The sequence below is a fragment of the Heterodontus francisci genome, chromosome 14 (assembly GCF_036365525.1).
Source record: "Heterodontus francisci isolate sHetFra1 chromosome 14, sHetFra1.hap1, whole genome shotgun sequence".
NCBI classification, from domain to species: domain Eukaryota; kingdom Metazoa; phylum Chordata; class Chondrichthyes; order Heterodontiformes; family Heterodontidae; genus Heterodontus; species Heterodontus francisci.
In genome coordinates this window covers 13474318-13501583 of record NC_090384.1, presented here as the reverse complement: position 1 = coordinate 13501583, position 27266 = coordinate 13474318, and the positions used below count along the sequence as shown (strand labels likewise).

The 27266-nt window shown below is 51.3% G+C and overlaps 1 protein-coding gene across 1 annotated transcript in view; it reads left to right on the top strand.

Annotated features, from left to right (window-relative positions):
- LOC137377244 (myosin-binding protein C, cardiac-type-like) overlaps positions 1-27266 on the top strand; it is a 182559-nt gene that overhangs the window by 47195 nt on the left and 108098 nt on the right. Inside the window, exons 13-17 of the mRNA XM_068046785.1 lie at positions 9224-9283; positions 18004-18006; positions 21603-21766; positions 22236-22368; positions 23740-23742. Coding sequence (XP_067902886.1) covers positions 9224-9283; positions 18004-18006; positions 21603-21766; positions 22236-22368; positions 23740-23742 — 363 coding nt within the window. The remainder of the gene's footprint in view (positions 1-9223; positions 9284-18003; positions 18007-21602; positions 21767-22235; positions 22369-23739; positions 23743-27266) is intronic.

Sequence of the window (27266 nt, the reverse complement as noted above, 5' to 3'; positions counted from 1 at the left end):
AATATTGTCACTGTTGCTATGTGAATATTGTCACTGTTGCTATGTGAATATTGTCACTGTTGGTATGTTGAATATTATCACTGTTGGTATGTTGAATATTATCACTGTTGCGAGGTTGAATATTATCACTGTTGGTATGTTGAATATTATCACTGTTGCTATGTGAATATTGTCACTGTTGCTATGTGAATATTGTCACTGTTGGTATGTTGAATATTATCACTGTTGGTATGTGAATATTGTCACTGTTGCTAAGATGAATATTGTCACTGTTGCTAGGTTGAATATTGTCACTGTTGCTAGGTTGAATATTATCACTGTTGGTATGTTGAATATTGTCACTGTTGCTATGTGAATATTGTCACTGTTGCTAGGTTGAATATTGTCACTGTTGGTATGTTGAATATTATCACTGTTGCTAGGTTGAATATTGTCACTGTTGCTATGTTGAATATTGTCACTGTTGCTATGATGAATATTGTCACTGTTGCTAGGTTGAATATTGTCACTGTTGCTAGGTTGAATATTGTCACTGTTGCTATGATGAATATTGTCACTGTTGCTAGGTTGAATATTGTCACTGTTGCTATGTTGAATATTGTCACTGTTGCTATGATGAATATTGTCACTGTTGCTATGATGAATATTGTCACTGTTGCTATGATGAATATTGTCACTGTTGCTAGGTTGAATATTGTCACTGTTGCTATGTTGAATATTGTCACTGTTGCTATGATGAATATTGTCACTGTTGCTATGATGAATATTGTCACTGTTGCTATGTTGAATATTGTCACTGTGGCTATGATGAATATTGTCACTGTTGCTAGGTTGAATATTGTCACTGTTGCTATGTTGAATATTATCACTGTTGCTATGATGAATATTGTCACTGTTGCTAGGTTGAATATTGTCGCTGTTGCTATGTTGAATATTATCACTGTTGCTAGGTTGAATATTGTCACTGTTGCTATGATGAATATTGTCACTGTTGCTAGGTTGAATATTGTCACTGTTGCTATGTTGAATATTATCACTGTTGCTATGATGAATATTGACACTGTTGCTATGATGAATATTGTCACTGTTGCTATGTGAATATTGTCACTGTTGCTATGATGAATATTGTCACTGTTGCTAGGTTGAATATTGTCACTGTTGCTATGTTGAATATTATCACTGTTGCTATGATGAATATTGTCACTGTTGCTAGGTTGAATATTGTCGCTGTTGCTATGTTGAATATTATCACTGTTGCTAGGTTGAATATTGTCACTGTTGCTATGATGAATATTGTCACTGTTGCTATGATGAATATTGTCACTGTTGCTATGTGAATATTGTCACTGTTGCTATGTGAATATTGTCACTGTTGCTATGTTGAATATTGTCACTCTTGCTATGTTGAATATTGTCACTCTTGCTATGTTGAATATTGTCACTGTTGCTAGGTTGAATATTGTCACTGTTGCTATGATGAATATTGTCACTGTTGCTATGATGAATATTGTCACTGTTGCTAGGTTGAATATTGTCACTGTTGCTAGGTTGAATATTGTCACTGTTGCTATGTTGAATATTATCACTGTTGCTATGATGAATATTGTCACTGTTGCTAGGTTGAATATTGTCGCTGTTGCTATGTTGAATATTATCACTGTTGCTAGGTTGAATATTGTCACTGTTGCTATGATGAATATTGTCACTGTTGCTATGTGAATATTGTCACTGTTGCTTGGTTGAATATTGTCACTGTTGCTATGTGAATATTGTCACTGTTGCTATGTTGAATATTGTCACTCTTGCTATGATGAATATTGTCACTGTTGCTAGGTTGAATATTGTCACTGTTGCTATGTGAATATTGCCACTGTTGCTATGTTGAATATTGTCACTGTTGCTATGTGAATATTGTCACTGTTGCTATGTGAATATTGCCACTGTTGCTATGTGAATATTGTCACTGTTGCTATGTTGAATATTGTCACTGTTGCTATGTGAATATTGCCACTGTTGCTATGTGAATATTGTCACTGTTGCTATGTGAATATTGTCACTGTTGCTATGTTGAATATTGTCACTGTTGCTATGTGAATATTGTCACTGTTGCTATGTTGAATATTGTCACTGTTGCTATGTGAATATTGCCACTTTTGCTATGTTGAATATTGCCACTGTTGCTATGTGAATATTGTCACTGTTGGTATGTTGAATATTATCACTGTTGCTATGTGAATATTGTCACTGTTGCTATGTTGAATATTGTCACTGTTGCTATGTGAATATTGTCACTGTTGCTAGGTTGAATATTGTCACTGTTGCTATGTGAATATTGTCACTGTTGCTATGTGAATATTGCCACTGTTGCTATGTTGAATATTGTCACTGTTGCTATGTTGAATATTGCCACTGTTGCTAGGTTGAATATTGTCACTGTTGCTATGTTGAATATTGTCACTGTTGCTATGTGAATATTGTCACTGTTGCTAGGTTGAATATTGTCACTGTTGCTATGTGAATATTGTCACTGTTGCTATGTTGAATATTGTCACTGTTGCTATGTGAATATTGCCACTGTTGCTAGGTTGAATATTGTCACTGTTGCTCTGTGAATATTGTCACTGTTGCTATGTTGAATATTGTCACTGTTGCTAGGTTGAATATTGTCACTGTTGCTATGTTGAATATTGTCACTGTTGCTATGTGAATATTGTCACTGTTGCTATGTTGAATATTGTCACTGTTGCTATGTTGAATATTGTCACTGTTGCTATGTTGAATATTGTCACTGTTGCTATGTGAATATTGTCACTGTTGCTATGTTGAATATTGTCACTGTTATGTGAATATTGTCACTGTTGCTATGTGAATATTGTCACTGTTGCTATGTGAATATTGTCACTGTTGCTATGTTGAATATTGTCACTGTTGCTATGTGAATATTGCCACTGTTGCTAGGTTGAATATTGTCACTGTTGCTATGTGAATATTGTCACTGTTGCTAGGTTGAATATTGTCACTGTTGCTATGTTGAATATTGTCACTGTTGCTATGTGAATATTGTCACTGTTGCTATGTTGAATATTGTCACTGTTGCTATGTGAATATTGTCACTGTTGCTATGTTGAATATTGTCACTGTTGCTATGTGAATATTGTCACTGTTGCTATGTTGAATATTGTCACTGTTGCTATGTGAATATTGTCACTGTTGCTATGTTGAATATTGTCACTGTTGCTATGTGAATATTGTCACTGTTGCTATGTTGAATATTGTCACTGTTATGTGAATATTGTCACTGTTGCTATGTGAATATTGTCACTGTTGCTATGTGAATATTGTCACTGTTGCTATGTTGAATATTGTCACTGTTGCTGTGTGAATATTGTCACTGTTGCTATGTTGAATATTGTCACTGTTGCTATGTGAATATTGTCACTGTTGCTATGTTGAATATTGTCACTGTTGCTATGTGAATATTGTCACTGTTGCTATGTTGAATATTGTCACTGTTGCTATATGAATATTGTCACTGTTGCTATGTTGAATATTGTCACTGTTGCTATGTGAATATTGCCACTGTTGCTATGAAGACTCTTAGCTGCTCGGTGAAGTGGTCCATTTGGCCCCTTTGTTGTATCTAAACTACCACTGGCATTTGAAGAAGTCCCATCAGCACCCACTCAGGGCAAAGGGGAATGGGCAATAAATGTTAGCCTTGCCAGGGACGCCCACATCGTGAAGATGAATTTAAAAAGCCAGCAAATCCAGCACCAGCGGCTGAGTTAGTTTAACAAACAGAAAGTACTGGCATTCTCCACTCATTAACACCAATCAATCCAGCCTGTGCAGGCATTTGACTGCAGGGAGATGGGGGATTAACACATTAACGCCAGCCAATCAATAAATGATCTCACTCAGAGTCCATAGGGATAGGAGCCAAATCCACACAGCTGTAATCAATACAAGAGTTAGGCCGGGCTTCCTCAGCGGGGCTAAGGTGGACTTCCAGATAGAGGAGGTGCGTGGTACTTCACGCAAAAGGTGTCAATTCCTCCGGCAGGGAGTCCACCCACCACTGACCCACCAGGAGTCCGGAACATTTTTCCCAATTGATCCTTGTGGAGGATGCGGCAGAAAAGGTCTGCTGGCAGTCGCGCATCCTCCGCAAGTCAATGGGATCTTTGACCGTGAGGAGCAAGTCAGCGGCGTAAACTGAGAGGACGACCCATATGCCCAGCCCATGCAGAGCCAAACCTGCCAAGCTCCTGCAAAGCAGGCACAGGAATGGCTCCACACAGATGGTATATAATTGGCCAGATATGGGGCATCCCTGACACACTCCTCTTCCAAAGCGAAGGGGCGCCGTCAAGAACACGTTAACCTTGACTAGACACTCTGCGGCGGCGTATAAAAGTCGGACCCGGGCCACAAAATATGGCCCGAGTCCGAAAGCGTGCAGAGTCCCGAAATGGTATTCGTGATCCACCCTGTCAAATGCCTTCTCCTGATCGAGGGAGAGAAAGGCGACCGACAGCCCAGTCCTCTGGGAAAGATGGATCAGCTCCCGGACCAGGTGGATGTTGTCCTGGATGGACCGGCCCGGGACCATGCAGGACTAGTTGGGGTGGATCATGTGGGCCAGCACGGAGCCCAGGTGGGTAGACATAGCCCGGGCAAAGATCTTATAATTTGTACTGAGGAGGGGGACTGGACGCCAGTTCTTAAGCAAGAGGAGATCGCCCCTCTTTGGCAGCAGAACGATGACCATCCTGTGCCACAAGAGGGGCATCTCTCCGGTCACCAGACTTTCCCCAGGGCCTGCGCATAATTGCTGCCCAGGACATCCCAGAACGCCCTTAGGAACTCCACAGTCAGCCTGTCCAGCCCTGGGCACTTGCCCCTTGAGAGATGGTGGAGGTCGCCGGTCAATTCCGCCAACATGAGCAGAGCCTCCAGTCCTTTGGCACCCTCCAGGCTGATCTTCGACAGGTCCTCCCAGAAAACTCTGTGCGCTTCCTCGCTGGACAGATTTGGAGATAACAAAGTGCTGTAATAAGTATAGACCAAGAGGCCCATTCCCTCCGGATCCATGACGGAGGATCCGTCATTGGCCAGCAGCTCAACGAACCCCCTGCCATTTTGTCAGCCAGCAGAAGAAGGGTGAGGCGCAGTCCAAATCCTTCAGAATCCGGATCAGCAACCTCACATATGCACCTCGGGCCCCTGCAAGCTGCAGTCCCTCAACGCGCCCTTCTCTTTGTACGCCTGCCACAGGGCCGGGTCCACGACGGCCTGACCTAGATGCGACACCAAGTTGAGCATCTCCCTCTCTGGGCACCCAATCTCAGCTTCCCGCCTCTTGGTCGACCCCTTCGCGTACGCCTGCCAGAAGACATAAATGTGAGTCTTGCTCACATCCCACTATAGCCTCAAGGAGGAGAAGCCCCCCTGCTTCCTTCTCCAGTCAGCCCAGAATCGACGGAACGAGTCCTGGAATCGCTCATCCTCCTGCATTCGGGTGTTAAACTGCTAGTAGGTGGACCCCGCCCATGTGCGGAGCGGAATGAACTCCGCCCACACCAGGTGGCACCGAACACGGCACCAGCCGCACGGAGGCAGCCGAGACGCGGGAGACGTACACCTGCGAAATGTAAAGCTGATCGATTCGGGACCCTCCTCCTCCAGATCTCCATGTGAAGGCACTGGAGTCGGGAATGGAGATTCCGCCAGGTGTCCACCAGGTTGAGGGAGCTGATCAGTTCCCTCAACTTCTCCACCGACGCTTGGCCACGCTGGGGACCGGAGCAATTCCTCGCCTCGAGGGTACAGTTAAAATTCCACCCCCCCCCCCACCCCGAGGATGATGCACTCGCCGCCATCAATAGAGCTCAAGAGAGTGGACACTTCATTAAGGAAGCGGGCTTGCAACGCGCCGGGCCTGGGCACTTACACGTTCACAAAGTGGAGCAGCATGCTACCCAGGCAAATGGCGAGGTGGAGCAAGCGGCCTGGCACAAGCTCCTTGACCCCCATCTCTGGCTGAAAAGTCGGGGACAGCAAGATAGCCACCCCACTAGAAATAGGGGTGAAGTGACTCATGTAGACCCCACCCTGCCACTCCAGGAGCCAGGTGGCTTCATCTCCCGGAACAGTGTGGGTTTCCTGCAGAAAGCTCACCGCGTATCTCCCTTCCCCGAGGACTGAGAGATTGTGAAACCTGCGGTGAGACTTCCTGCTGCCGTTGATGTTGAGGCTGCCTCTGGTTATCTTCATGTCAAAAGTACTTAGATCCCGTCACCAACATCTCACTGTGAGGAGGGAGTGGAAGTGCACCTCGCCTTCCACTCCCCCAGCAACCCATTGAGAAACACAATGAACAGGTGCCTCACAACCTTTTTCACATCCGCGCCCTTCCCCCCCACTTCATGAGGGCGGTCCTGACGGACCTGATGATTAGCACCAGGTCTGACCACTGGTTGAGGGCCAGCTGAACTTTATTGTGGCAACCCCTGCAGGCAGCAAAGTGTTCTGCAGTGGGCATGAGGGGAGTCACCGGAGGAGGCACAAGGGAGTCCACCGCCTCACTGGCGATGGTTTCACACCGAGACCCCATCCTCCTCCAGGTCGTCACCGCCTGCGACTGATACAAAAGCCACACACTGTGGGGTGGACAACCTGGCCGTGCTAGCTGGCCTCACCTCTGCCACGATCTCACCCTCAGGATCAATGGCGGAGGGGTCCTCTCTGGGTTCCCATTGGCACCAGCAGTTCAGGACCTCCCTCAACATCCTTTCCCAGGCCAGCGAGTAGCCCAGGGGAGATGGTTGTTCCCGACTCCAGAAATCCTGCCAGTGATGGGACCAGAGGCGGAGAGAAGGGGCCATCTCCTTCCTCGCCAGTGCCCACAGGCCTAGCAGGCAGGGCATTATTTTCATTAGCAACTGGGTTGAATACATCTCGGGCAGGATCGGACTTTAGCTGGGAGGGACGACCTTTGGGGGCTTCACCTTCCCCTCCACCCAGGGCACCTGACCCAGTGGCAGATGGAGTGTTTTCTCCTGGTGGGTCCACAGGCTCCCCCACCACAGGCGAGCCCCATAACCACTCCTCAGGAGTTACCAAATTTACAGGGGCTTCACTTCCCCCTCCGTCATGAGGGATAGAGAGCTACTGCCCAGGGCTCAAGGTCCTGATGTTGCTGGTGGTGTGGGGAACCCAAGGACCCGTGCCAGGAGACGGACCCTATAATTCAAGGCCCTCTTCAGAGGAGGGGTACCTACTCCTCTTATGCCATGTGCTGAGGCTTAGAGATCTCCATTGCTGTTAACGGTCTCCGTCTCAACCTCGCACCCTCCTTCAGCCCTGTTGTCTCACAGCCCAAGCTCAGCCACGGGGTAGAAAGGCTCCTCTGGATCAGGCTCTGGGGTGAGCTCAGGCCAAGGTTGTTCCTCCGTGTCCAGGGGACATGCCTTTATTTTACGTCACGCCTTCCTTCCACTTGGACGGCACCCCTACCATGAAAAGCATAGCCTCCAGAATCGCCTGTGTGATAGCTGTTACAGGTGTAGGAGGAGGTGTGGCAGCGCCACCCTGGGCCGCTGAGGTGGAGTTGGCAGCCAGGAGGTTAGGGAAGTTCTTACAGACTTGGCCTACCTCCTTGCAGGTCTGGCAATGTGCCCTGTCCAAGATCCAGAAAACATGGTAGACTGCCCCCTCGAACTCAACACTGAAACAGCCCTTCGTGACCTCCTTGCACGCCAGCAGAAAGAGCTGGTGGCGGAAGGAGTAGACCTGCTGGAGGCTGCTTTCCCGAAGACCAAGCTGTGCTGAGGAAATCCCCGAACTCATCTCCCCCAGGTGAGGGAGGAGCAGCTCATTGGGAATCAAGGCCGGAACATTATTCGCTGCACAGTGATCTCCAGGGGGATCTACAGGCAGGAACGTCCCATCTGCAGTGAGCCCCTTGGTCAGGGCCAAGGCCATCACCCACTTGGTCTCCAGGAAAAAGGATGCCTTTCCATAGGTCTTTGGGGCTGTGACAATGGCCGAGGGGCTGACAAACTCAGCCATTGCCTTTACACAAGCCTCAATAGACATATTGTGGTGAGCACGGTTCTTTACCCCATGGCTGGAAGTGAGTAGTTTAAATGGTGACCGGGCCACACGGGCAGCCACAGAAGCTGCAGCTGCATAGTTGTTAGAAGGCTCCGCCACCAGCACAAATGGACTCACCATGGGTACAAGAGCTAAACCCCACCCCCATTGTAGGCCCACAAATTTCAAAAAAGAGTAAAGGGTTTGCAAGAAAAAATAGATTCAAGGAGAGGCTGAGGGTAAACAGAGAAAGGGAAAGACAGTCAGGCTGAGAGCGATGACTTGCTTCACTGAGGTGGTATATAGAGAAGAGTTTAACGAGTCTTTTGCCAGCACTCCTGGTCTTGCAGTCTTCTGATTGGGGGAGGCATCTTCAGCTCTGTCTCCTTCTGTCTCTTTAGACAGGCAACTTCAGCTGACCCAGGCTGGGCAATTGGGAGGGAGCTACCCTGTGTGCTTAATGAAAGTGCACAGCTCACTACAGAATTAGCAACCCCACCCCTCATTGTCCTGGCCTCTTCATCCTCCCCCAACAGAAAACTTCTGGTTGTTTTAATACCCACCTTCAAACAGATCTTTGTATCCAAACGTCTCTTTCTTCTCTGTAAAGGTTGTTACAAATGCTGTAGCTCTCTCTCTCCTCAGTTGTAACTCCTCTCCCCAGCTACACAACCTCCAAGGGCCACCAGCACTGTCAGCTGAGACTTCTTGCTGCACACAGCCGTCCTCAATCAGGTAGCAGCCGACCCAGTTTTTTTCCCTGTGCTGTACCTGCCTTGGGAGTGTTTGATGGGACAGTGTAGAGGAAGCTTTACTCTCTGTGTGTCTGTGCCTGTGTGCGTATTTCAGTCTCTGTAGCAGGTACTGACTACCCCAACAGAATCACTCTTTAAAACAGCAGGTTAATCCATTCAGGGTATGAGAGGTTTCAATGAAGGATCCAAAATATTAAATCAACTACAAATTCTCTTTATCTGAAAGTATTACTGATGATTACTTACACAGTATGTGTGAGGCAGCTCTAACATCGTCCAAATTCACTGAGATGGCTGTCATCCAGTGGACTGGAGGAGCTGCTTCCCAAACAGCAGGTATCCTGCTCTCTAACTGCTTCATCTCTCTGCAGTAGCACAGATGGAGGCGAGGAAGCTGGCGAGTTGGACTTCAGTGCACTTCTGAGGAAGAGGTAAGATTGGAAAGAATCTACCCAACACTGATATTCCGCCCAACACTGGAATCATCCACCCAACAATGGGATCATCCACCCAACACTGGAATAATCCAGAAAATACTGGAATAATCCACCCAACACTGTGATATTCCACCCAACACTGTGATATTCCACCCAACACTGAGATAAACCACCCATCACTGGGATAATCCACCCATCACTGGGTTAATCCACCCATCACTGGGATAATCCACCCATCACTGGGTTAATCCACCCATCACTGGGATAATCCACCCATCACTGGGTTAATCCACCCATCACTGGGATAATCCACCCATCACTGGAATAATCCACCCATCACTGGGATAATCCACCCATCACTGGGATAATCCACCCACCACTGAGATCATCCACCCATCACTGGAATAATCCACCCATCACTGGGATAATCCACCCATCACTGAGATCATCCACCCATCACTGGAATAATCCACCCATCACTGGAATAATCCACCCATCACTGAGATCATCCACCCATCACTGAGATCATCCACCCATCACTGGGATAATCCACCCATCACTGGGATAATCCACCCATCACTGGGATAATCCACCCATCACTGGAATAATCCACCCAGCACTGAGATCATCCACCCATCACTGAGATAATCCACCCATCACTGAGATCATCCACCCATCACTGGGATAATCCACCCATCACTGGGATAATCCACCCATCACTGGGATAATCCACCCATCACTGAGATCATCCACCCATCACTGGAATAATCCACCCATCACTGGGATAATCCACCCATCACTGGGATAATCCACCCATCACTGAGATCATCCACCCATCACTGGGATAATCCACCCATCACTGAGATCATCCACCCATCACTGGAATAATCCACCCATCACTGGGATAATCCACCCATCACTGAGATCATCCACCCATCACTGGGATAATCCACCCATCACTGAGATCATCCACCCATCACTGAGATCATCCACCCATCACTGGGATAATCCACCCATCACTGGGATAATCCACCCATCACTGGGATAATCCACCCATCACTGAGATCATCCACCCATCACTGAGATCATCCACCCATCACTGAGATCATCCACCCATCACTGGGATAATCCACCCATCACTGGAATATTCCACCCAACACTGGATTAATCCACCCATCACTGGGATAATCCACCCATCACTGGAATAATCCACCCATCACTGGGATAATCCACCCATCACTGGGATAATCCACCCATCACTGGAATAATCCACCCATCACTGGGATAATCCACCCATCACTGGGATAATCCACCCATCACTGAGATCATCCACCCATCACTGGGATAATCCACCCATCACTGGGATAATCCACCCATCACTGAGATCATCCACCCATCACTGGGATAATCCACCCATCACTGGGATAATCCACCCATCACTGGGATAATCCACCCATCACTGGAATAATCCACCCATCACTGGGATAATCCACCCATCACTGGGATAATCCACCCATCACTGAGATCATCCACCCATCACTGGGATAATCCACCCATCACTGGGATAATCCACCCATCACTGAGATCATCCACCCATCACTGGGATAATCCACCCATCACTGGGATAATCCACCCATCACTGGGATAATCCACCCATCACTGGGATAATCCACCCATCACTGAGATCATCCACCCATCACTGGGATAATCCACCCATCACTGGGATAATCCACCCATCACTGAGATCATCCACCCATCACTGGGATAATCCACCCATCACTGGGATAATCCACCCATCACTGGGATAATCCACCCATCACTGGGATAATCCACCCATCACTGAGATCATCCACCCATCACTGGGATAATCCACCCATCACTGGGATAATCCACCCATCACTGGAATAATCCACCCATCACTGAGATCATCCACCCATCACTGGGATAATCGGCCCAACACTGGAATATTCCACCCAACACTGGGATAATCGGCCCAACAATGGGATCATCCACCCATCACTGGAATATTCCACCCAACACTGGAATAATCCACCCAACAATGGGATCCATCCCCTTCCACCTTCTCGATCCACTTACCGCCTCCACTCCTTCCCTCCGCCTCCACTTCCCCATCCTCTCCCTGATGCTTCTCTTTCTTCTCTTCATCCCTCTTTTTCCCCATCCCATTCCCATGTTCCACCAAACCCTTGCCTCTCCCTACCCACTTCCCCCATCCCATACACCATTTTCTTATCCCCTTCACTTTTACTACCTCCCATCCCCTTTCCTCCCTCCTCCCATCCCTTTAGCCCCACCCTTCCCTCATCCCGCCCTCCCTCTCACCTTCCCTCCAACCCCTCACTCCCACTCTTCTCTTCCTTCACTGCCACTCTCCCCTTCCCTATCTCCCCTCACCCCTTTCCTCATACCCTCACCCCTTCCCTCTCTCCCCTTCCCTCTTACCTACCTTCCCTCCATCCCCTCCCATTCCTTCCCTCCTCCTCCCCCCCATTCCTTCCCTCCACCCCTAAAGAGGGAAGAAACGGCGTAAAATGAAAAAATGCAAAAATTAGCACAGATTTTGGCAAGTTGGAGAGATACAAAGAACAGCAAAGAGTAATAAAACAGATAGTAAGAGCTACAAAAAAGAGAGTGTGAAAAGAAACTTGGAAGAGATATCAAATTCAACACACATTTTTACAAATGTATTCAGAGAAACAGTGTGGTCAGGAGCAATGTGGACCCCTTAAAAACTGATAATGTCAATGAAAATAAGGAAACGTGTATTTACAGTAGAGGATCAGGAGAGGGAAATACCAAGGAAACTAATATTGAATCAGAGTCAGGACTGACCAAAATTAATAAAAGCAAAATAACAGTAATAAAGAAAATAATGGCACTGGAGAGTGACAAAACCCCAGGACCAGACGGTTTCCATTCCAGGGTTTTAAAGGAAGTAGTTGAGAACATTACAGATACCCTAACTATAATCTTCCAAAGTTCTCCCTATTCAGGAACCGTTCCTTTAGATTGGAAAATTGTGCATGCTGCTCTGCTATTTAAGAAAGGAGAGAGGGGGAAACCAGGGAATTATAGACCAGTTTACCTGACATATGTTGTCAGGAAATTACTAGAGTCTATAATTAAGGATGGAGTGACTGACACCTAGAAAATTTTCAGCTGACCAGAGAGAACCAGCATGGATTTATAAAGGGGTCAGGCCTGACCAATCTGATTGAATGTTTTTGAAGAGGTGACTAAAGTAGTGGACAGAGAAATGTCTATGGATGTTATTTATATCGATTTCCAGAAGGCATTTGATAAAATCCCTCATAAGAGACCGTTGGCGAAAGTTGAAAGCAAATTATTGACCTGGTTCGGCAATTGGCTGAGAGGCAGGACACAGAGAGTAGTGATAATGGGCAGTTACTCTCATTGGCAGGATGTGACTAGTGGTATAATAAAAGCAAAATACTGCGGATGCTGGAAATCTGAAATAAAAACAAGAAATGCTGGAACCACTCAGCAGGTCTGGCAGCACAGATGCTGCCAGACCTGCTGAGTGGTTCCAGCATTTCTTGTGACTAGTGGTGTCCTGCTAGAATCTGTGTTGGGGCCTCAACTATTTATCATATTCATGAACATAGATGATGGGATAGAAAGCCACATGTCCAATGACACAGAGATAGGCAGCATTGTAAGCAGTGCAGATGGAAGCATAGAAAGAAACAACTTACATTTATGTCACGCTTTACACAAGCACAGAACGTCCCAAAGCACTTTACAGCCAATGAGATACTTTTGAAAGGTAGCCACTGTTGTAATTTAGGAAACACAGCAACCAATTTGTGCACAGCAAGCTCCCACAAACGACAATGTGATAATAACCAGATAATCTGGTTGTGTGATGTTGATTGAGGGAGAAATATTGGCCAGGACACTGAGAATAACATCCCTGCCCTTCTTCGAAATAGTGCCATGGAATCTTTTACATCCACCTGAGAGGACAGATGGGCCCTCAGTTTAACATCTCATCTGAAAGACGGCACCTCCAACAGTGCAACACTCCCTCAGTACTGCACTGGAGTGTCAGCCTTGATTTTTGCGCTCAAGTCCTGGAGTGGGACTTGAATCCAGAGCCTTCGGATTCAGAGAAGAGAGTGCAATCAACTGAGCCATACTCGACTCCATGGGCTGAATATTTGGGCCCTTCCGAGGTCAGAAATGGAGGCAGATGGGGCCCTAAAATACCGCTGTGCCAGTTACCTTACCCCGTTCCTAACGGCGGCCATTTTTGCCAAAGCAGGTTTGGGGCCTGTAGGGCTACACACCCCCCACAAGGCAGGCAGCCAATTAGACTCGTTAAAAGCATTGTTAAGTCCACTTAAAGGAAACCAGCTGGGATTTTACAATCAGCCTGCAGTTCCCTGAAGTAATAGTGGGGAGCAGCTTAACTACCTGGAGGTGGATACCCAACGGTAGGCCAGGGGTCCAGCGTTCGAGGCAGGCCTACAGGCCCTCTCTGCCAGGGTGGATTTGCGTCCAAAGGCTGCCCTGTAGAGGCATTCCCCCCCTCCCCCCAATCCCACTCCCCACACACACACACACACACAGTGGTGGCCCGGCCACTTGTTCTGATTTTACTTAAACTTTTAAACAAGTTGGTGAGAAGGCACCTCCATGTTGAAGCTCCCTTTCAGTTACTTACCCTCTACTGCAGCCTGCTGTGCCTCTCAAGCTAGAAGGCCTCTGATTGGCCCTCCAGCTTCCGGAGCACGCCCACTGACCTTATTTGGACAGGGAACCAAGCCAATTAAGATGTCTACCCGATCAAAATCCCAGAAAGCGACTCTTTCCCTCCTGGGAGCAGGTTCAGGACCCGTTAACCACCCTGACTTGTGTTTCCCGCACCCGATGAGAAAATCCAGCCCTGTAAAATTACAAAGAGAAAAGCGAAATACTGCAGATGCTGGAAATAAAAACAGCAAATGCTGGAAATACTCAGCAGGTCTGGCAGAATCTGTGGAGAGGGAAACAAAGTTAGCGTGTCAGGTCAGTGACCTTTCATCAGAACTGGAAAAAGTGAGAGATGTCATAGGTCAGATGGGGGAGGGTGGAAAAAGAACAAAAGGGAAGGTCTGTGATAGGTGGAAGATGGAAAACAATAAATGGCAAAAGAATTGGTGGATCAGAGCCAAAGGGAGAGGTAATGGGACAGGTATCGAGACAACTAGTGGGCTGAATCTTATATCACCGCTGAGGGCAGCCGCAGGTGCACAAAATGGTGGCGGTCCTGCCTCGGACGTCAGCCATTTAGCATAATGGAGACGGCCATTCCCCCCCCCCCCCCCCCCCCCCCCCAATCACATGGTGGGGGCAGCTGTGAAGATGCCGTTTGTGGCATTGCCTGATGTCGGATGGGTGCTGGCACCATATTTAAAAGGCTGCCAGCCCTGCATATATCATCTCTATCCTCCTTGGACCTTCTCTATTTCTCTGTCAGCATCTACCCTGTCAAGCTCCCCTCAGAATCTTATACATTTCAGTAAGATCACTTCTCATTCTTCTAAACTCCAATGAGTATAGGCTCAACCTGCTCAACCTTTCCTCACAAGACAGCCCCCTTCATCCCAGGAATCAACCTAGTGAACCTTCTCTGGACTGCTTCCAATGCAAGTATATCCCTCCTTAAATAAGGAGACTAAAACCCTAAGCAGTACACTAGGTCCAGTCTCACCAATGCCCTGTACAGTTATAGCAAGACTTCCCTACTTTTATACTCCATCTCCTGGCAGTAAAGGCCAACATTCCATTTGCCTTCCTAATAACTTGCTGTACCTGCATTCTGACTTTTTGTAATTAATGTACGAGGGCACCCAGATCCCTCTATACCAAAGCATTCTGCAGTCTCTCTTCATTTAAATAATAGTCTGCTTTCCTGCCAAAGTGGACAACCTCACATTTTCCCACATTATACTCCATCTGCCAGATTTTTGCCCACTCACTTAACCTACCTATATCCCTTTGCAGACTCTATCCTCCTCGCAACTTATTTTCCCACCTATCTTTGTTTCATCTGCAAATTTGGCTACAATTCACTCAGATCCTTCATCCAAATCATTAATATAGATTGTAAATAGTTGAGACCCCAGCACTGATCCGTGTGACATCCCACTAGTTACAGTTTGCCAACCTGAAAATGACCCATTTATCCTGATTCTCTGTTTCCTGTTAGTCAATCCTCTATCCATGCTAATATATTACCCCCAATACCATGAGTTCATATCTTGTGCAGTAACCGTTATGTGGCACCTTAAAATGTCTTTTGGAAATCCAAAGACACTGCATCTACTGGTTCCCCTTTATCCACCCTGCTCATTACATCCTCAAAGAACTCTCATAAATTATCAAATACTATTTCCCTTTCATATAGCCATGTTGACTCTGCCTGTGCAGGAGGTAAAAGGGCAGATGTTGCATCTCCTGTGCTTGCATGGAAAGATGCCAAGGAAGGGAAGGGGATATCGGAGATGATTGTGGACCAGTGTGTCCCAGAGGGAATGGTCCCTTCGGAATGCTGAAAGGCGAGGGGAGGGGAAGATGCATGAGGTGGTGGTGTCATGCTGGAGGTGGCAGAAATGGCAGAGGATCCGTTGAATACAGAGGCTGGGTGGGTGGAAGGTGAGGGCAAGGGGATTGTGGTTCTGGGAGAGAGGGGATGTGGTGAGAGTAGAAGTGTGGGAAATCGGTTGTACACAGTCCATGGCCTGATCAACTACGGTGAGCTGGGGGGTGGGGGGGGGAGATCCTCAGCTGAGGAAAAAGGAAGACATATCAGAAGCACTGGTGTGGAAGGTGACTCCATTAGAACAGATGTGAGAGAGACGGAGAAACAGGAAGAATGGAATAGACTCCATACAGGAAGCTGGGTGTGCACAGGTGTACTCTTGATAGCTGTGGGAGCCGGTGGGCTTATAGCGAATATTTGTTGATAGCCTATCCCCAGAAATGAATCTTGTTTTTCTCTTGTTTTGCTTTTGGACTGCAGCTGTTCATTATTCTGCCATTCACACCTCCTCTGCACAAATCTTTTGTCCCTTTACTTGTCCCATTCTTCTTCTTCTTTGGCCTCCTTATCTCGAGAGAAAATGGATAAGCGCCTGGAGGTGGTCAGTGGTTTGTGAAGCAACGCCTGGAGTGGCTATAAAGGCCAATTCTAGAATGACAGGCTCTTCCACAGGTGCTGCAGAGAAATTTGTTTGTCGGGGCTGTTACACAGTTGGCTCTCCCCTTGCGCCTCTGTCTTTTTTCCTGCCAACTACTAAGTCTCTTCAACTCGCCACATTTTAGCCCTGTCTTTATGGCTGCCCGCTAGCTCTGGCGAACGCTGGCAACTGACTCCCACGACTTGTGATCAATGTCACAGGACTTCATGTCGCGTTTGCAGACGTCTTTATAACGGAGACATGGACGGCCGGTGGGTCTGACACCAGTGGCGAGCTCACTGTACAATGTGTCTTTGGGGATCCTGCCATCTTCCATGCGGCTCACATGGCCAAGCCATCTCAAGTGCCGCTGACTCAGTAGTGTGTATAAGCTGGGGATGTTGGCCGCCTCGAGGACTTCTGTGTTGGAGATACGGTCCTGCCACCTGATGCCAAGTATTCTCCGGAGGCAGCGAAGATGGAATGAATTGAGACGTCGCTCTTGGCTGACATACGTTGTCCAGGCCTCGCTGCCATAGAGCAAGGTACTGAGGACACAGGCCAGATACACTCGGACTTTTGTGTTCTGTGTCAGTGCGCCATTTTCCCACACTCTCTTGGCCAGTCTGGACATAGCAGTGGAAGCCTTTCCCATGCGCTTGTTGATTTCTGCATCTAGAGACAGGTTACTGGTGATAGTTGAGCCTAGGTAGGTGAACTCTTGAACCACTTCCAGAGCGTGGTCGCCAATATTGATGGATGGAGCATTTCTGACGTCCTGCCCCATGATGTTCGTTTTCTTGAGGCTGATGGTTAGGCCAAATTCATTGCAGGCAGCCGCAAACCTGTCGATGAGACTCTGCAGACACTCTTCAGTGTGAGATGTTAAAGCAGCATCGTCAGCAAAGAGGAGTTCCCTGATGAGGACTTTCCATACTTTGGACTTCGCTCTTAGACGGGCGAGGTTGAACAACCTGCCCCCAGATCTTGTGTGGAGGAAAATTCCTTCTTCAGAGGACTTGAACGAATGTGAAAGCAGCAGGGAGAAGAAAATCCCAAAAAGTGTGGGTGCGAGAACACAGCCCTGTTTCACGCCACTCAGGATAGGAAAGGGCTCTGATGAGGAGCCACCATGTTGAATTGTGCCTTTCATATTGTCATGGAATGAGGTGATGATACTTAGTAGCTTTGGTGGACATCCAATCTTTTCTAGTAGTCTGAAGAGACCACGTCTGCTGACGAGGTCAAAGGCTTTGGTGAGATCAATGAAAGCAATGTAGAGGGGCATCTGTTGTTCATGGCATTTCTCCTGTATCTGACGAAGGGAGAACAGCATGTCAATGGTCGATCTCTCTGCACGAAAGCCACACTGTGCCTCAGGGTAGACGCGCTTTGGCCAGCTTCTGGAGCCTGTTTAGAGCGACTCGAGCAAAGACTTTCCCCACTATGCTGAGCAGGGAGATTCCACGGTAGTTGTTGCAGTCACTGCGGTCACCTTTGTTTTTATAGAGGGTGATGATATTGGCATCGCGCATGTCCTGAGGTACTGCTCCCTCGTCCCAGCACAGGCATAGCAGTTCATGTAGTGCTGAGAGTATAGCAGGCTTGGCACTCTTGATTATTTCAGGGGTAATGCTGTCCTTCCCACCACCATTACCCATTACCACCCCTGTAATATTACTCATTCCTTTGGCATGTACAATTGTACGATTCACAGGACTACAAGTAATATCCAAGGAATACCTGGGTTTTTATTATAACTTAAACTAGAACAGATATGTACACAGCTACTATAGGAGTGCATCTACACATGTCTCGCTCTGTTGGGCTGCACCCACAAGCCCTGGTCATGTGTGACAGGACATCACTTCCTCTGGTGACCTTAATTTACAGCCTCTTAAAGTGGTCCCACAGTATCTCCCTTTGGCTCTGCCCTGCCAACTCTTTAGTCATGTAATGTCACCCATCTTCCACTCTATCACCTTTTGTTCCTTTTCCAACCTCCCCTTACAAAAAGATATTGAGAGATTAAGTGACTGAGCAAAACTGTGGGAAATGGATTTCAACATAAGCAAATATGAGGTCATCCACTTTGGACCCGAAAAGGATAGAACAAGTTACGTCCAAATGGTGAAAAGCTCGAAACAGTGCAGGTCCAAAGACACTTTGGGGTCCAGGTACACGAACAAGTACAGAAAATAATCAAAGAGGCTAATGGAATGCTGGCCTTTTTTTATTCGTTCATGGGATTTGGGCATTACTGGCCAGGCCAGCATTTATTGCCCATCTCTAATTGCCCTTGAGAAGGTGGTGGTGAGCTGTCTTCTTGAACCGCTGCAGTCCATGTGGGGTAGGTATACCCACAGTGCTGTTAGGAAGGGAGATCCAGGATTTTGACCCAGCGACAGTGAAGGAACGGCGATATAGTTCCAAGTCAGAATGGTGTGTGGCTTGGAGGGGAATGTGCAGGTGGTGGTGTTCCCATGCCTCTGCTGCCCTTTTCCTTCCAGGTGGTAGAGGTCGCGGGTTTGGAAGTTGCTGTCTAAGGAGCCTTGGTGCGTTGCTGCAGTGCATTTTGTAGATGGTACACACTGCTACCACTGCGCGTCAGTGATGGAGGGAGTGAATGTTGAAGGTGGTAGATGGGGTGCCGATCAAGTGGGCAGCTTTATCCTGGGCGGTGTCAAGCAACTTGAGTGTTGTTGGAGCTGCTCCCACCCAGGCAAGTGGAGAGTATTCCATCACACTCCTGACTTGTGCCTTGTAGATGGTGGACAGGCTTTGGGGAGTCAGGAGGTGAGTTACTCACTGCAGAATTTCCAGCCTCTGACCTGCTCTTGTAGCCACGGTATTTATATGGCTACTCCAGTTCAATTCCTGGTCAATGGTAGCCCCTAGGATGTTGATAGTGGGGATTCAGTGATGGGGAGATGGTTAGATTCTCTCTTGTTGGAGATGGTCATTGCCTGGCACTTGTGTGGCGCGAATGTTACTTGCCACTTATCAGCCCAAGGCTGAATGTTGTCCAGGTCTTGCTGCATATGGACATGGGCTGCTTCAATATCTGAGGAGTTGCGAATGGTGCTGAACATTGTGCAATCATCAGTGAACATCCCCACTGCTGACCTTATGATTGAAGGAAGGTCATTGATGAAGCAGCTGAAGATGGTTGGGTCTAGGACACTACCCTGAGGAACTCCTGCAGTCATGTCCTAGAGCTGAGATGATTGACCTCCAACAACCACAACCATCGTCCTCTGCGCTAGGTATGACTCCAATCAGTGGAGAGTTTTTCCCCCTGATTCCCATTGACTCCAGTTTTGCTAGAGCTCCTTGATGCCATACTCAGTCAAATGCTGCCTTAATGTCAAGGGCTGTCACTCTCACCTCACCTCTGGAGTTCAGCTCTTTTGTCCATGTTTGGACCAAGGCTGTAATGAGGTCAGGAGCTGAGTGGCCCTGGCGGAACCCAAACTGAGTGTCACTGAGCAGGTTATTGCTAAGCAAGTGTTGACAACCCCTTCCATCACTTTACTGATGATCGAGAGTAGATGGATGGGGCGGTAATTGGCCGGGTTGGATTTGTCCTGTTTTTGTGTACAGGACATACCTGAGCAATTTTCCACATTGCAGGGTAGATGCCAGTGTTGTAGCTGTACTGGAACAGCTTGGCTAGGGGTGCGGCCCTTTATATTTTAAGGACTAGATACAAGATTGCAGAAGTTATGTTTCAGCTATACAAAGACCTAGTTAGACCACACCTGCAGTTACTGTGAGCAGTTCTGGGCATCACACCTGAGGAAGAATATATTACCATTGAAAGGAGTGCATTGTAGGTTTACCAGAACTGGACTCCAAGGGTTAAATTACGAGGAAAAATTGCACAAACTAGGATTGTATTCTGGGAACTTAAAAGATTAAGGGGTGATTTGATCAAAGTTTTCAAGATATTAAGGGATATTAACAGATAGGGTAGATAGAGAGAAACTGTTTCCGCTATCTGAGGAGTCTTGGACTAGGGAGCACAGTCTAAAAATTAGAACCAGGCCTTTCAGGAGTGAAATTCGGAAACACTTCTACACACAAAGGGTGGTAGAAGTTTGAAACATTCTTAGCTTGTGACCAGTATGGAGTTTCACTCTCCGCTAGTATGCAACTGGCGAGGAGGCTGGGGAACAGGTAACAGGGCCCAAGTTCTGGGAGTTAAGTGGGGTGAGCCCAGACTTCAGGCTCCTGAAGCAGTGGAGTGAAAGGCCCCAGGGCCCAGATTCCAGGCCCCCAGAAGCAGGGAAGAGGAAGGCACTGTCCCAGGTCCCAGAGTGTTGCTCGTCACCCAGTTGCCAGTTCTCCATGTGTGAGCCCAGGTGGTAGAGGTAGATGTTACAGCCAAGCCTTGGGCCCTGCCCTCACTTGACCACGGATTTTCCAGAAAAGGTCAGAGCTGTTGAAGCCAAGCTGATTCCCCTCCAGCCTTTCCCTAAAGCAGGAGGCACGGAGGAAAATTGTAGCCACTCCTCCGTGAACAAGTCAGCGCAAGCTGGGCTGGAACATGGCATCTTCCTGCTCTCTGTGCCTGGGAAGTGAAAAGTAAAGATGGTGGGCAGCATCTTCACTCTCAATTCCCATTGGCTCAGCAGTAGGATGGAAAACCACTCAAGGGGACACACCCTGCTTGACTGCTGCCATTTTAACTCAGTAATGAAAGGTGTGACATCTTCAGTTAGTTCGGGGTGTCAATTACTCAACTCCCAGCCTTCGCTCTCTCCGCATCGCTAGGTGACAAGAAGCCCACTGCTTGCTGTGGGCCCCACAGCCGCTCGCCTGTCCTGTAATAGCACTATGAGGAAGATGATTCTTGGAAATACCTGCCTTCCCACATGAGTATACCACCTCAATCTGTAACATTGCTCCCCTCGCACTGAGGTGACCTCCCACTGACACCACAACTCCAGTCTGAGGCCTGGGAGGGGAGCCTGAGGAAGTTAGGCCCCTTTACCCCCCTCTCTCTCTCTCTCTCTCTCTCTCTCCCTCTCTCCATCCCTCTCTCTCTCTCCCTCTCCCTGACCTGCTGCCCTGTGTGAGCATTGCCAGTGTCTCTGTTCACACAGGGATGTGAAGGTGGAGGAAGGGCCCAAGATCGATGTCTGGGAGATCCTACAGAGCGCACCAGCCTCACAGTATGAGAAGATTGCGTTCCAATATGGGATCACGGATCTGCGAGGGATGCTCAAACGCCTCAAACGCATGAAGAAGGAGGAGAAAAAAGGCACAGGTAGAAAATCCAGCATGTGTGTGAGGGAGGGGGTGAGGAGGCAGTGTGTGACGGAGGGGATGATGTTTCTTGCTCTCTGTCTCTCACTCTCTCTCTTTGTCTCTCTCTGTCTCTTACACTGACCTTCACTCTATTTCTCGTTTTCTATATCTCTGACTCCCTCTTTCCCTGTTTCCCTGTTTCCCTCTCTGTCTCTCTCTCTCTATCTGTCTACCTTTCTCTCGGTCTCTGTCTGTCTCTCTGCCCCTCTCTCTCTATACCTCTCTCTCTATACCTCTCTCTCTCTATGTCTCTTACACTGACCTTCACTCTATTTCTCGCTTTCTATATCTCTGACTCCCTCTTTCCCTGTTTCCCTCTCTGTCTCTCTCTCTCTGTCTGTCTCTCTCTCTCTCTCTGTCCATCCATCCATCTATCTATCTATCTATCTATCTATCTATCGCTCATTCTGAATGTTGCTGAACCTCAGCGTTCCTCAAGAAGCTGGATGCAGCCTATCAGGTGGACAAGGGACAGAGGATAAAGCTGGTGGTTGAAGTGGCCAATCCGGATGCAGAGGTGAAATGGATGAAGAACGGGCAGGAGATTCAGGTCAGCGGAAGGTGAGAGACGGTAACAGTCCAACAGTGAGCGGGAGGGAGAGGGGAGCAAGCGGTCAGCATGAGAAGGAGTGGTGACAGGGAGGGGAGTGATCAGCAGTGATGGGAGGGGGAGTGACTGAGAGCCAGTGTGACAGGAGGAATGGTGATGAGACAGGGAGGGAGAGTGATGGGGAAGGGTGCTAATGGGGCTGGGAAAGAGGGGAAGAGGAGTGACAAGGAGGAGGAATGATGGCAATGGGGATGATGGGAAGGGGCAGTGAGGGCGATGAAGAGTTGGAGTGACAGAGAGTGAGAGTGATGAAGAAGGATGATGGCGAGGAGAGGGAGTGAGATGGACTGGGCAGTGGGAGTGGTGTGGGGGGGTGGGGTAGAGTGGGCAGTGGGAGTGATGGAGTAGGATGGAGTGGACAGTGGGAGTGATGGGGGAGTGGGATGGAGTGAGCAGTGCCAGTGACGAGGGGGGCGGGGAATGGAATGGAGTGGGCATTGGGAGTGATGAGGAGGGGAGTGGAATGAAGAGGGCAGTCGGAGTCAATTAAGAGGGAGTGGGAAGGAGTGTTCAATGGGAGTGACGAGGGGGGAAGTGGGAAGGAGTGTTCAGTGGGAGTGATGAGGTGTGGAGTGGGATGGAGTAGGCAGTGGGAGTGACGAGGGATGGAGTAGGCAGTGGGAATGACAAGGGGGGAGTGGGACGGAGTGGGCAGTGGGAGTGACGAGGAGGGGAGTGGGATGGATTGGGCAGTGGCAGTGATGAGGGTGGGTTTGGGATGGAGTACGCAGTGGAAGTGACAAGCAGGGGAGTGGGGTAGAGTGGGCAGTGGGAGTGATGGAGAGGGGGATGGAGTGAGCAATGCGAGTGATGAGGGGGCGGAGTAGGATGGAGAGGGCAATGGGAGTGATCGGGGAGTGGAAAGGAGTGGGTAGTGGGAGTGACGAGGCAGGGAGTGGGGTAGAGTAAGCAGTGGGAATGATGAGGAGGGGGAATGGGATGGTGGGCAGTGGGAGTGACTAGGGGGGAGGGGATGGAGTGGGCAGTGGGAGTGAAGGGGTGAGGGTGTCAGTAGGACGGAGTGGGCAGTTGGATTAATGTCCTGGAGGTTGGGGAGTGCTGAGCTGGTGTAGAAGGGAGTCAGGAGTATAAGGGGAGGTGGGGGGTGGGGGCCGCAAGGAGGCCTGAGGCAGTAAGGTGTGTGAGGATCGGTTGCTCAGAGAGCGGCCGCGATGACATTGTGAGTCAAGAAACTGCTGGATGTTGTCCTCCTAATCTCTCCGTTTCTTTCTCTCTCCCCCGACCCCTGCAACCAACTCCCCGGTCCCTCATTCATCCGTTCCTCTTCCAACTGACTGGCTCCAATACAACAATAAACACAGCAAGTATGTGGGGTGGTTCATGGGCGAGTGTAGGGGTGTGAGATGGGGAGGGGGTGAGTGTCGGTGTGTGTGTGGGGGAGGGGGTGAGTGTAGGGGTGAGAGAGGGGGAGGGGGTGAGTGTCGGGGTGTGAGAGGGGGAGGGGGTGAGTGTCGGGGTGTGTGTGGGGGAGGGGGTGAGTGTCGGGTGTGTGTGGGGGAGGGGGAGAGTGTCGGGTGTGTGTGGGGGAGGGGGAGAGTGTCGGGTGTGTGTGGGGGAGGGGGTGAGTGTCGGGTGTGTGTGGGGAAGGGGGAGAGTGTCGGTTGTGTGTGGGGGAGGGGGGGAGTGTCGGGTGTGTGTGGGGGAGGGGGTGAGTGTCGGTGTGTGTCTGGGGGAGGGGGCGAGTGTCGGGTGTGTGGGGGGGAGGGGGAGAGTGTCGGGTGTATGTGGGGGAGGGGGTGAGTGTCGGGTGTGTGTAGGGGAGGGGGAGAGTGTCGGGTGTGTGTAGGGGAGGGGGAGAGTGTCGGGTGTGTGTGGGGGAGGGGGTGAGTGTCAGTGTGTGTCTGGGGGAGGGGGTGAGTGTCGGTGTGTGTCTGGGGGAGGGGGCGAGTGTCGGTGTGTGTGTGGGGGAGGGGGCGAGTGTCGGTTGTGTGTGGGGGAGGGGGGGAGTGTCGGGTGTGTGTGGGGGAGGGGGTGAGTGTCGGTGTGTGTCTGGGGGAGGGGGCGAGTGTCGGGTGTGTGGGGGGGAGGGGGAGAGTGTCGGGTGTATGTGGGGGAGGGGGTGAGTGTCGGGTGTGTGTAGGGGAGGGGGAGAGTGTCGGGTGTGTGTAGGGGAGGGGGAGAGTGTCGGGTGTGTGTGGGGGAGGGGGTGAGTGTCAGTGTGTGTCTGGGGGAGGGGGTGAGTGTCGGTGTGTGTCTGGGGGAGGGGGCGAGTGTCGGTGTGTGTGTGGGGGAGGGGGCGAGTGTCGGTGTGTGTGTGGGGGAGGGGGTGATATCGGTGTGTGTGTGGGGGAGGGGGCGAGTGTCGGTGTGTGTGTGGGGGAGGGGGTGAGTATCGGGAATGTGTGGGGGAGGGGGCGAGTGTCGGGGTTGTGAGGGAGGGGGCGAGTGTCGGGATTGTGGGGGAGGGGGTGATGTCGGTGTGTGTGTGGGGGAGGGGGTGATGTCGGTGTGTGTGTGGGGGAGGGGGCGAGTGTCGGGGTTATGGGGGAGGGGGCGAGTGTCGGGGTTATGGGGGAGGGGGCGAGTGTCGGGGTGTGTGGGGGAGGGGGCGAGTGCCAGTGTGTGTGGGGGGGAGGGGGCGAGTGTCGGGGTGTGCGGGGGAGGGGGCGAGTGTCGGGGTGTGCGGGGGAGGGGGCGAGTGTCGGGGTTATGGGGGAGGGAGGGGGCGAGTGCCGGTGTGTGTGGGGGGGAGGGGGCGAGTGTCGGGGTGTGGGGGGGAGGGCGCGAGTGTCGGGGTGTGCGGGGGAGGGGGTGAGTGTCGGGGTGTGCGGGGGAGGGGGTGAGTGTCGGGGTGTGCGGGGGAGGGGGTGAGTGTCGGGGTGTGCGGGGGAGGGGGTGAGTGTCGGGGTGTGCGGGGGAGGGGGTGAGTGTCGGGGTGTGCGGGGGAGGGGGTGAGTGTCGGGGTGTGCGGGGGAGGGGGTGAGTGTCGGGGTGTGCGGGGGGAGGGGGTGAGTGTCGGGGTGTGCGGGGGAGGGGGTGAGTGTCGGGGTGTGTGGGGGGGAGGGGGTGAGTGTCGGGGTGTGCGGGGGGAGGGGGTGAGTGTCGGGGTGTGCGGGGGGAGGGGGTGAGTGTCGGGGTGTGCGGGGGGAGGGGGTGAGTGTCGGGGTGTGCGGGGGAGGGGGTGAGTGTCGGGGTGTGTGGGGGGAGGGGGCGAGTGTCGGGGTGTGCGGGGGAGGGGGTGAGTGTCGGGGTGTGCGGGGGAGGGGGTGAGTGTCGGGGTGTGTGGGGGGGAGGGGGCGAGTGTCGGGGTGTGCGGGGGAGGGGGCGAGTGTCGGGGTGTGTGGGGGGGAGGGGGCGAGTGTCGGGGTGTGCGGGGGAGGGGGCGAGTGTCGGGGTGTGCGGCGGAGGGGGTGAGTGTCGGGGTGTGTGGGGGGAGGAGGCGAGTGTCGGGGCGTGTTGGGGGAGGGGGTGAGTGTCGGGTGCGTGTGGGGGAGGGGGTGAGTGTCGGGCTGTGTCTGGGGGAGGGGGCGAGTGTCGGGGCGTGTGGGGGAGGGGGTGAGTGTCGGGTGCGTGTGGGGGAGGGGGTGAGTGTCGGGGTGTGTGTGGGGAGGGGGCGAGTGTCGGGGTGTGTGTGGGGAGGGGGCGAGTGTCGGGGTGTGCGGGGGAGGGGGCGAGTGTCGGGTGTGTGTGGGGGAGGGGGCGAGTGTCGGGTGTGTGTGGGGGAGGGGGCGAGTGTCGGGGTGGTGGAGGGGGCGAGTGTCGGGGTGTGTGGGGGGGAGGGGGCAAGTGTCGGGTGTGCGGGGGAGGGGGCGAGTGTCGGGTGTGTGTGGGGGAGGGGGCGAGTGTCGGGTGTGTGGGGGGGAGGGGGTGAGTGTCGGGTGTGTGGGGGAGGGGGTGATGTTGGTGTGTGTGTGGGGGAGGGGGTGATGTCGGTGTGTGTGTGGGGGAGGGGGTGATGTCGGTGTGTGTGTGGGGGAGGGGGTGAGTGTCGGTGTGTGTGGGGGAGGGGGTGAGTGTCGGTGTGTGTGGGGGAGGGTGCGAGTGTCGGGGTTGTGGGGGAGGGGGTGATGTCGGTGTGTGTGTGGGGGAGGGGGGCGAGTGTCGGTGTGTGTGGGGGAGGGGGCGAGTGTCGGGGGGTGTGTGGGGGAGGGGGCGAGTGTCGGGGTGTGTGTGGGGGAGGGGGCGAGTGTCGGGTGTGTGGGGGGGGGGTGATGTCGGTGTGTGTGTGGGGGAGGGGGTGAGTGTCGGTGTGTGGGGGAGGGGGTGATGTCGGTGTGTGTGTGGGGGAGGGGGCGAGTGTCGGGGTGTGCGGGGGAGGGGGTGAGTGTCGGGGTGTGCGGCGGAGGGGGTGAGTGTCGGGGTGTGTGGGGGGGAGGAGGCGAGTGTCGGGGCGTGTGGGGGGAGGGGGTGAGTGTCGGGTGCGTGTGGGGGAGGGGGTGAGTGTCGGGCTGTGTATGGGGGAGGGGGCGAGTGTCGGGGCGTGTGGGGGAGGGGGTGAGTGTCGGGTGCGTGTGGGGGAGGGGGTGAGTGTCGGGGTGTGTGTGGGGAGGGGGCGAGTGTCGGGGTGTGTGTGGGGAGGGGGCGAGTGTCGGGGTGTGCGGGGGAGGGGGCGAGTGTCGGGTGTGTGTGGGGGAGGGGGCGAGTGTCGGGTGTGTGTGGGGGAGGGGGCGAGTGTCGGGGTGGTGGAGGGGGCGAGTGTCGGGGTGTGTGGGGGGGAGGGGGCAAGTGTCGGGTGTGCGGGGGAGGGGGCGAGTGTCGGGTGTGTGTGGGGGAGGGGGCGAGTGTCGGGTGTGTGGGGGGGAGGGGGGGAGTGTCGGGTGTGTGGGGGAGGGGGTGATGTTGGTGTGTGTGTGGGGGAGGGGGTGATGTCGGTGTGTGTGTGGGGGAG